At 35.9% G+C, this 10,928-nt stretch overlaps 1 protein-coding gene across 1 annotated transcript; it reads left to right on the top strand.

Annotated features, from left to right (window-relative positions):
- Positions 1 to 2,961: 2,961 nt before the first annotated feature.
- On the top strand, positions 2,962 to 9,809 carry LOC142979268 (nucleolar pre-ribosomal-associated protein 1). Its single transcript, XM_076124099.1, has 3 exons — positions 2,962 to 3,233; positions 3,645 to 8,367; positions 8,743 to 9,809. Exons 1-3 carry the CDS (start codon positions 3,026 to 3,028, stop codon positions 9,749 to 9,751), a joined length of 5,940 nt encoding a protein of 1,979 aa, XP_075980214.1. The 5' UTR covers positions 2,962 to 3,025; the 3' UTR covers positions 9,752 to 9,809.
- The last annotated feature ends 1,119 nt before the right edge of the window (positions 9,810 to 10,928 follow it).

Raw genomic sequence — 10,928 nt, 5'->3', positions numbered from 1 at the left:
TCATTTAATGAATATATTGTATTTCAAAATTTATATGTTTTATATAGTTTTTAATATATTGACAATCAAAGCAATAATGATAACTTAGGAACATTGAAGAGTTCGAGAGATTTAAGCGTTCAGGTTTGTGGTGCCGTCGCAATAGGGAACATGCAAATACGATATTTATGAAAATTTTATGATTAAAATGTTAAAAAAATATAAAAGAAGGACTACTTCAACATTTTTATTTTAAATTATGTTGATTTTTAACAATAATTACGAATTAAAATTACGTAAAACGAAACGCATTTCAAAACACCAATCAGCGTTCAGTGACGTCACTCTTGCTATGTCAACTTTACTTTGCGTGGGAAATTGATTATTAGCAGTGAATATTATTTACGTTTTTAATAAAAATGGAAGTTGGGTTTACCAAAGCAGACTCCAGGAATTTACCAAAAGTTAGTGTCGACATGGTAGTAACTTTTTTTGTCGTGAGTCCAGAGTTTTCAAGTGTGGAAATGAAGGGGACTAAATTACTACGGTATGCATGAATCATAGTTTTTAAACTTTGTTTGCATTTTATTCAGCGATTTCTAAACATAGCAGTTATATTTTAGCTCAACGAGAGAATCTTACGGCGATAACGCAATCGGTTATGTGCAAATTAAAAGAGATGGAGAACTGTCAAATTAAAAATATATTATTGAGAAGTTTTGTAAATACTTAGGTACAGTACCAGCAATAATAACAAGTATTCGCCAACTTACGTCAAAGTGGTCTTCACAGCAACGAATAATAGTCTTTGGAGAATAATAGTCATTCCTCTTTGCAGCTTGAAACCACTTTCTTCTCAGTTTTGGGTCAGAAGGCTCAGTCAAAAACAATTTATTTGGAAACTTTGTTGAAGTAGATGGACACATTGGCACAAAACATAAGTCAACACGACTTTTTATCGGAATTTTATGGGTATTATTGTGATCACCTGATGTTGATGGATACTCCATTTTAAATTATTACAAAAAAATAAGTAGAAAGTCGAGAAAATTTGCAATTTATGATAACCGACGTAGGCAAGCACGACCAGTGACAGATAGGAGTGACGTCATCGTGAGTGTAGGTCTGTTTTGGCGCGAAAATTTAAACGATCCGTTTAAAACCGCATTTTTTTACGATAAATTAGATTGTTTTAATTTTTTAATATGGTTATGACCTATTTTACATGGAATTCTATAAAATGAAATCAAAACTAACAATATTGCATGTTCCCTATTGCTCTCCGGCCGCCATCTTGGAAAATAGGGGTGCCAGGGGGGCCAGGGAACAAGAGTGGCGACCCCACAAACTCAAACCTAACCTTCTATTGACCCCCGCTACGCATTAAAAAAGAAATAGCGTTCCATAAATAAGGAAAGCAAATGCTTAAAAAAAATAACATGTCAATAGGCTACTGTTATTGTGTCTTCTTATTAATATGACGTAATTAATGTTATACCAATGGTACAAATACCTACGTCGTTAGTTTTAAGAATTAATTGGGTTTATTACTTAAGTAAATTTATATTTTTAATTTGTTTCTACTTGATCTTGTTTCGGAACATTATGTTATAGTTATAAAGCCACTACGTGATTTATATTATATTTTGCGAATCGGTATAGTCCGACAACTTCGTGGAGAGCCTTCGCATGCACAGTTTATGTAGATTATAACTGATAATTTAGTGTATTTCCAAAATAAAGTATCTGTATCAAACGGGGCACTGTCCATTACTGTCTGTGGGTCACTGTTGATTTTTAAAATCCTAAATTTTGTAAACCACAGTTAGCAGCGATCATTGCATACAAGACTCTACTAAATTGTTGGACTATAGTATTGCGCTACGGCAATAAGATTTTTTACGGGGTACTAAAACTATGTTTTCAACTCAGATAATATAATTATGGACACGTTTCACTTCTTCAATTTAAACAAAAGGTGTCATAAATGAAAGTAATTATATTGGGGGCTAATTACTGAACGCATCCGTTATCTTAACGTGTCTGAATATAGCAACAAGCCGCTGAGGAAAAAGGCAAAATCACAAGAGGAGTATACAAGGAGGGCAGGTGACGAAGGCAGATCGTCGTTATTCCGTCCCCATCACTCGCACTGCTTGTCTACGTGTCATGTATGTATCTACGTTTTCCTCTGCGCAGTGGCTTGTTACTCTATTCAGACACACAAAGTTAAATGGCGCGTTGAAGGTTAATAAAGTGTTGTGTAAAATTAAGTATGGCTCACAAATGAGACTTTTCAGAATATTTTTTGTTTTATTTTAATAAGTGGTACCTAAGAATATTTTTTCAAACACCAGAAATATAATACATAAATGATGATTTTAATTTTGAATTTTATGAATCAAGAACTACTTATTTGAAATCATTTGAAGTTTATTTGCAGTCGAATTAGGTTTATTTTGTTATTTTTTACTATTCTAAAAAATTTACATGCATGTGTAATTATAGTACTTAATTGTGATCAGTAATACGCATTTTGTACTTTTATATCGAAATAGTTATGTACTTAAAGTACACTTATTAATAAAATCATCAAAAAAAAATGCTGCTTTTTATTGACCCTTTACCTACATGTATCAATGAGAGAACATTACTCGAACACTTATGTCGTTTACACGGTCTTCTACAACACAGGTAGTAAAAGTATGACTAGAACTTTTATGTAGCTACTAGCTATAGAATTAGCTATTTCATGAATAAGTGGAAATATCGAACCATAACAAATTAATGTCGTAAGATGTGTAGTTGTGTAGGTACATACGAAATTCGAACCTATCAGTATAAGTTGAACGTTTTGTTACACGTAACTGAGTGTTACGTGTAACAAAACGTTCAACTTAAAAGACACGGTTTCAAAGTATTCTCAGTGTCAAAATGTCACTGTCAGTTTAAGAACCTTATCTGTCAAAACATTCTCACGTGTGTGCATTGTGCGGTGCCGTGTGTTTATTTTTTAATTATTCAATGAAACTTATAATAAATAATAATGGGTAAGCGTAAATATGAGAATGAGGACACGGAGGGCGAGAAAAAGGCTAAAACAAGTGAATCAGTGGATGAAGATACCGTAGACACTGAACAACCTCAAAATGATACGATACCGAATAAAGATGAGAGACATTCATCGAAAAGAGGCGGTTTTGATGTTAAACACTTCCGCAAGGAGCTAGCAGCAAAGCAGGGACAGACCATGGGTAAGACAGATCCAAATAGTTTTCGTAAAATGCCCGGTAAATAGCAATAGGCTCGGCCCCCTATTACATGCGAATAACATGGGACGAAACTTGGGTGTATGTTAATAAACTTCTGCCTACTCCTTCGGGTATAACAGGCGGTATTACGTATGTATGTATTAATACTTTAATAAAATCGAGTATTTTTTTACATCAAGTTTCGTAACAAGTTTTTTAAGCATTGTTTTAATGCTTCGCTGTCGATAAAGAGAGGCCCAAACACTCAGTATCAGTCTTTCAATATAATATAAGTGTATGTTATTGCTTCATATAAGTTTGATACACTTGATGGTAATTTTGATGTAAACACAAGGGTTTTTATTTATTCTATAATGAAGAAGAAATAACATCTTTTGTTTGTAACTATTTCAGTGCTCACACAATTCCTGCAAGTCTGCCTGAATCCGGACAATCAAACGGATTATCTGCTAGAGTACCTCAAAAGCGGGGGCAACTCTCATGAAATCCTCCGCCAGATCAACCCGGAGAGTAAGAAGAACCTCACACTGGCCACTCCCGTGTTCCATATATTTCATCTAATTATTGTCAAAGTACAATCCTCATTACCACACATGATCACAATCACGGAAGAAGCATGCCGATACTTCCTAAACACATTTATGTCGACCGTCGAAATCATGATCAGTGAGAACTCCGGTCCTCGGCACAGAAAAATAGTCCTTAAACTATTAACTTCAATGGTCACTTTGAATTCAGATTTGGGTATTGAAGTGTTGAACCAAGCACCCTTGACTCCCAAACATCTGCAGCATGTGGTAGAAAAACCAAATTTTAAAGAGAAAGACAATGTTAGAACATCATTTGTACATTTTATGACATCTTTCTTAGTAGAAGGACATTTACCGTTAATCAAAGCATTGTTAGAAAAGCAAGGTTTACTTGCATTAGTTATCCCTGGCTTGATAAGTGATGAAGCTGAAGCCACATTGATATTCTTGAACATCTTGAAAAAGAATGTTATTGATAATGCTTTGATTTCTAAAAGTCTTAAGTTAAAGACGTTCAGTCATCAAGTATTACATAATTTGTTCAAAGTGTTCTCGTGGAAGGGTCCTCCAGAACTGAGTCAGGACGCTAGGAGTGAGGCAAGACCAGAGATCATGGGCCTACTATCAGAAATAATACTTACTTTATTCACATCACATAGACTAGGTCTTTATTTTGTTGATAAATCTTTAGGAACTGTTGATGCGAATAAGAATCAGAATTTGTATAAAGCTTTGCTCACATTGAAGAGACCTTGGGAGAATGAATATGAGTGTGATGTGATGCTGAATATTATGTACAAGTGTCCAGACTTACACCGAGCATTGTTCAGTGTTATAGAACAGAGCTTTGAGCCACAACACTCTCCAATATGGGAGAGAACAGCAGACTTCACAGTGAAGCTGCTAAACAAGTTGAAACCAGAAGAAATGGTGTCCAGGATGTCCAATCTCAATGCCACTCAAGTTGCAAACTTTGTGAGATTCATCACACTACCTGTACCATTGTTAAAATTCATTAATTTGAATTTGGGAAAAGACCAAACAATTTCCTTGTACTGTGTCAAGGTTTTAGTCAAAATGTTGCAGTCACTGAGAAGATACTTACAAATATTAGATAACAGTGAAACATTGAGTGCAGATTTACGTAACAAATTGGATTATTTTATCCCAAAACATTTGCCTGCGCCGACCGCTGTAGTGGCATTGATTGACAATGTGATATCTCGGAAAACTGACAAAGAGACCACTAAAGATTATAGACTTCCTGAAATTAATGATACAGATGCTCTGACATCGTTAGTTGATTTATTATTGCTCTACAATGACATAAACCCGGCTTATTTCGAGACGTTAGAGGGTAGTATAGATATGAAGCAAATATTGGACTTCTCAACAACTCTTACAACTGGTCATGTAGCCCTTTTAAAGTTCAAAGTAGTATCTTTATGGCTAACACTAGACAGTTCCGCTGTCTCACTAAAGAATACTATGTTTAAAGATCTATTTCTCATCATGCTGGACGTTTATATGACTGATGATGACGACACGTGGATAGAAGCGAAAGATACCTTGCGCATGTTCTTCAAAAATACCGCCATATTTGAAGGCGATGAGGACGAAATACATCTTATTTTGTACACATTAAGAAACTGTAAAGTTAATCCACCATCTTTAATTGGAGACATAGTAGAGTATGTTCTGGAAAATATAAACGATTTGACAGATTATGTGAGAAATCAATTGGTCCACTTTGAAATTTCTTCAGAGAATAGTGAAGATAATTTGAAAAAACTGTTTAATGACTTAATGGAGGACAGAAATACGGAGGACAGTATATTTTTGGAGAGTAAAATGCCGTCTCCTTTTATCGTAGGTTGTATGCAATACTTACAGTCAAACAAGGAGGCTAAGAAGAGCCTGAAACAATTTCTGTCACTGTACATTGCGAATTTACTACATAGCAACTATTCCCCAGAGCTAACAGAAGTGTTAATAGGAGATTCAAAACTCGACGCAAGGAATTACGTCACTAGTTGGATGTCTACTCCTGTGCCGTTGCCAGAAACTATTACAGAACGAGATAAAGTACTCGAAGGCATGTCGAAATCTATAGTCGATAATAGTGAAGTACCTCTTACAGAAATATTTCCTTTCTTAGAAGAAGTTACTGAAGATGGTGATCTGACTATTGATAATGTTTTATACAAAATTGATGTGACGAATAGCGTAGACAGTTCGGAATTATTAATTTGGGCTAAATATTTGATCTACTGTACCATAAGGCTGACAAATATGAGTCAGTTGAAGCCAGAACAGCAGAAAAAGATAACTAGTTACTTCCAATGTCTTATTGCAACTGGTAACAAGCATTTACGAGTTGATGTGTGCCGATCGATAATACTTACGCTGTTTAAAAACCCATATTTCCTTAAAATCTATAAGCCTTTGAACACAGGCAAAGATGCATCAAGTTTGCACGCTACCGAATTTTTATTGGACGTTATAACTCGACATAAGGATATGGTACAATATTTGAATAATAAACATAAACTCCTAAAGTCGTATCAACAGAAGAATTATAATGAAATCGTGAAAGCGTTTATCAAGATAAATAAAAGGAAAAATGTCGATAGTGAATATACTATTAACGTTTTACAAGTAGTAGGACTGTCTAATGAAGATGATTTGAAGATATTTAACCTTATATTCGCGGCAGAAATCGATGCTTGCCTAAAAGACGACAAGGAACCGAGTCTCGTCCTAGAACTACTAAAGTTTCTGATTGAGAAATATTCCGAAACTGTTACTCTGGAATTGCAGCCAAATATTTTGAAAAAGATAATGACTTTGTACTATGATTTGCTGTCTAACAAAGATATGAACCCGAATTTGACTAATTTAGAGAATGCGTTGACGAAATACTTTGAAAACAAACCTCATCAAGTTTCACGCGTGTCCAATGAAGATTTCCAAAAAGTGTTCCAAGTGAATACGCTAAGGAAGTCTACAGCCAATCTCGCCTCAGTATTACTAAAGTTCAATGTGAAATTCTGTAAGATTTTCAAAGAAGAAATCGCGAGACCAGAGATCTTAGGGCAAAGGGAACTTACTTTACCTCTTGGTAATGCAATAATTACGCATAACCAGTTTTTAATAGACAATAAAGAATTTCTACATACAGTATTTAACGAGTACAAATCTAATATAATAAAAGTGCTTGAAAAGCCTCATAAAGCAGGACAAATCTACGTCTCTTGTTGGCAGTTTATCAGAAAACTTGTTATCGAATGTATGGATGTACAAGAAGCTGCTAAATTCTTTAACAAAGGTCATAAGTTCGAAGCTGTTGAAGAGAGCCACGTACAAATATTACAGAGTCTGTTTTTGAAATTGTGTATTAGTGAAAATGCAGCGAAGAAAGACCACTTGATTAACTACTTCCTTTCTATGTTACACTTGGCGATCATTGCACTGAAAGAGGCTAAAACAGATGTACTCAACGTGATTATAACAAACATTCACAACGTAATAAATGTTTCTAAAATAGTCCCCTTATTTAATACAGAGCAGAAACAGGAGTTTAATAGAGTAACGGAGAGTGCAATATGGCAGAATTTCTGCAAGGCTACACTTAAGGATTCCTTGAAAATTAAGACTGCTGATCAAGGCAATACTCTGGGACCTCAGCTGTTATCGTTACTCACGGATTTAGTCAAGCTTTTCTACACTGACAGTCACGATGATATAACAACATTATTTGACATGGTAACATCCCATTCAGAATTCTTAAACGTAATGTTGAGTTATCATAGCTCAGAGATCAAATCACGATTGATAGAATTCCTGTTCACTTTGATTATAAAGAACAAATCAGTGATGAAATCTCAACAGATACCAGTATACTTGAGCGCGTACCACGCTACAAGAAACCCTTGTGATAGGCTGATCGTAGCCATCTTACATCACTACGAAACAAACGGTTTACCAGTCAATGAATACAAACCTTACGTGTTTGGAGACTCAGCTGCTAACTTTTACGCTGTGAGGAAAAACAGATCGTCTTCTTTATGGTCCCATCCAACTCCCAATCAAGTCTTAAATTTATTTGATAAAGAGGTAATAGAGCGTACTGTAAGAAACTTCCCCGTGACACAAAAGTTCGACTACCGTTATGAGCTGAAGAAGAATATCGGAGTAGCGAGTGAAGTAAAGGACTCTGTTAGATCTATCCTTGATGAGATGTTGGACGATGGTGTACTCAAATCCCGTGTTAGCAAAGACAATGAGGCTTTAATCAAGAATTTGATAGTAAAATCAAAGTATGAAGAAACAGTGTCCGAGTTTAAAGGTGTAGATTTGTTAGGGACGTCTAATTTGGATAATGACGAAGGGATTTATGACCCGATGTTCCTGTTCCCTCTGTTGAGTCACTTGCTGGCGCCAGGGTCAGTGGCCTCGTGCTTCAAGATGTTGAGGAGTGGGCTCCTGTCTGTGCCGGTGATGGCGCTCAGCTCACACTGCCCTATGATGAGAGCTGCTGCGTATCACGTGTTACACAGATTCTGCATGCTACTGGAAACTGAGACGTAAGTTGATTTTAATTTGAAATATTAATTTATGTAAGTTAAAAAAAGACAACTCCTGTCACTGAAGATTGCTCTTGAGTGACGGGGACTTTTACAAACATGCGACAAATGACACAAAGTACAAACAGACGCGAAAGAACTGTCTGTGGATCAAACAAATATTTGTTCCGAGTGGGAATCAAACCCACGACCTCCTGACAGGTAGTGGCGTAGCCGGTGGCGGCCACCTTAACCACTGCGCCACAGCGAACATAAAAATAAATGCTTATTACGCGGTGGACAAAACATAAGCGCATTCTATATTTCTATTATAAATTCATAATTACTCTGCTATCAATGTGGTAACTAACCATTTCTACTTTCCTTTTTTTTCAGGAGACACAAGAACGACAAGCTGTTTCTAACAGACTTCATCAGCACACTGCGCCAAAGTTTGACAACAGCTATCAACAATTCAGAAGAATACGAACATAAGGATCTTAAAAACCCTCGCCTTCCTGCCGTAGACGCGTTATACCTTGCAAGAGCTCTCATGGTATCAACTGCACCTTTCGATCCTCTATACAAGCCAGTGAACAATTTCCTAATAGCTAAGCAATTCGTAGACTGTTCCCTAGTGCCAGACTTCCTCAGTCTTTTCCACGACAGTGACGTGGAATCAGTAGAACGCAGGCTCTGGATCCTTGAAGTCATAAAAGACGGGACCAAAACCATGACAGACATAAACGTGGTCTTCAAAACGATGTGTTTGAAAATGATTATGGACTTTTATTCTTCGGTATTAAGTGATAGAAGGACGAAAGAGAAAATCTTGAATGCACTTAGTTCTGTAGTTTCTGTTCCTAGAGCTTTTGAGATATTAGTTGAAGGACATGGGTTAATATCGTGGCTTCATTCCGTAGTCAGACAGACGAGCGATAGAGTGTTAGTCAAAAGTATATTTGGGTTCATTAAAAATATGGTCTACAGCACCATGGTGGGTGCTTTCTCGAGAAACGTTACAGCGAAGAACGGGACAGTCCATGAATTTATAGAACTAAGGACTAACAAAGATGTCGAACAAGAAATTTTGGTAATACATTACGATTTACTAAAACACATCGATGATTTAGACCTGGAAGATGTATGTGAATATTTGAAAATATATAAGTTGGTGTCGAAAAGGGCTATTAAAAGTTTATCGAAGAAACAAATGTTGTGTTTGGTGAATAAATTGGGTGTTTTACTAAAAGATTGTGAAGTAATCCGGTTGGTTATCAAAGCGTTACTAACTAACGACAGTGCTATACTCAAAAGTAGGAATATGGAGTCTACTTTCGATAATGAAAGTAAGTGTAATTTGTTAAATACATTGACAGAGGTTGTTCAAGTATATGTTGCGTAGATCATATAGATTATTCTTGTTAATAGGTTAAGAAGAAATTAAATATTTCTAATAATTATATTGAGTATTTATTTCCCTACATAACCTAATTGTGAGTTACGAGTAAATGAATATGACGATTGTTTAAAAATTTGAAGTAGTAATAAAAAGTATAAAAAAAACTAACTTCCGAATTCTGAGTACATTTAGCGGTAGTTTATCTATTCAATAGCGTTTGTATTGTATAAGTTTTAACGCTATTGAATAGATAAACTGCCGCTAAATGTACCTCGGAAACCGGGGGTAAGAAGACGTAATTCTCATCATAAAGCCTTAAGGAAAGAAAACCCTTCGAATACAAGTTGGTTAATAATGCAAGTATCCAAAGTTAGCTACTAATAAATTTTCATTACACAGTCGCTCCACTTAACCGTTTAAAAATAACTGAAACAGGTACCTACTTACTTCATTTTATCATCGTGTAGGCAGCACGCAAGTATCTCGCGTGTAGTGATGTTTATTAGTCCAGTAGTGACCGTGTAAAGATCGCGTGTTGTACACAACTGTCCAGGACGAATACCTACATATTACCTGTTATCTGATCGACTGGGTATATTTATGCGTCGATTTTAACACCGATACAAACACTTACATGTTAGATGATTGTAATTGCTATTAGGTTTTTTAGGTTCTGAAGGTCCATTTAGGGTCTCTAAGTGTCTGATCCAGCGGAGTTAACATAAAAGCTACAACGCTGTACTCCTGCATAGTGCTCATTAATTTGCCATGTACGTGTACACCGTGCACGTAACTTAGTTGACAACTAGTCAACAATATACATGATATGCATACAGGTGATAGTGAGACATTACATTTTAGAGCTCTATTCCCCGGTCGCGCAGTGTCATTACTATATTATTCTAATTTATGTTGCCATATTTCAATTACAAGTTAGTAGATTGATACTGTAACCAGCAGCGTAATTTTCAAAACAGACAGATCTATCGAGTTTCTAGTTTGAAATGTAATGCGAAATTGGTTTCTACAGCGCCCGCTAGAAGCGCTTACCAAATTTTCATAGAAATTTTTCGAGGTAGAGAATCGTAGTACAGTACCTATATCATAGAGTAACATAAATGTAGGTAACGCCAAACAGGCGATGGCCGGCATTGCCATCAGGTTGCGGTAGAAAAGGGTG

Source organism: Anticarsia gemmatalis, chromosome 16 (assembly GCF_050436995.1).
Source record: "Anticarsia gemmatalis isolate Benzon Research Colony breed Stoneville strain chromosome 16, ilAntGemm2 primary, whole genome shotgun sequence".
NCBI lineage: Eukaryota > Metazoa > Arthropoda > Insecta > Lepidoptera > Erebidae > Anticarsia > Anticarsia gemmatalis.
This window is presented reverse-complemented; position numbering and strand designations above follow the sequence as displayed.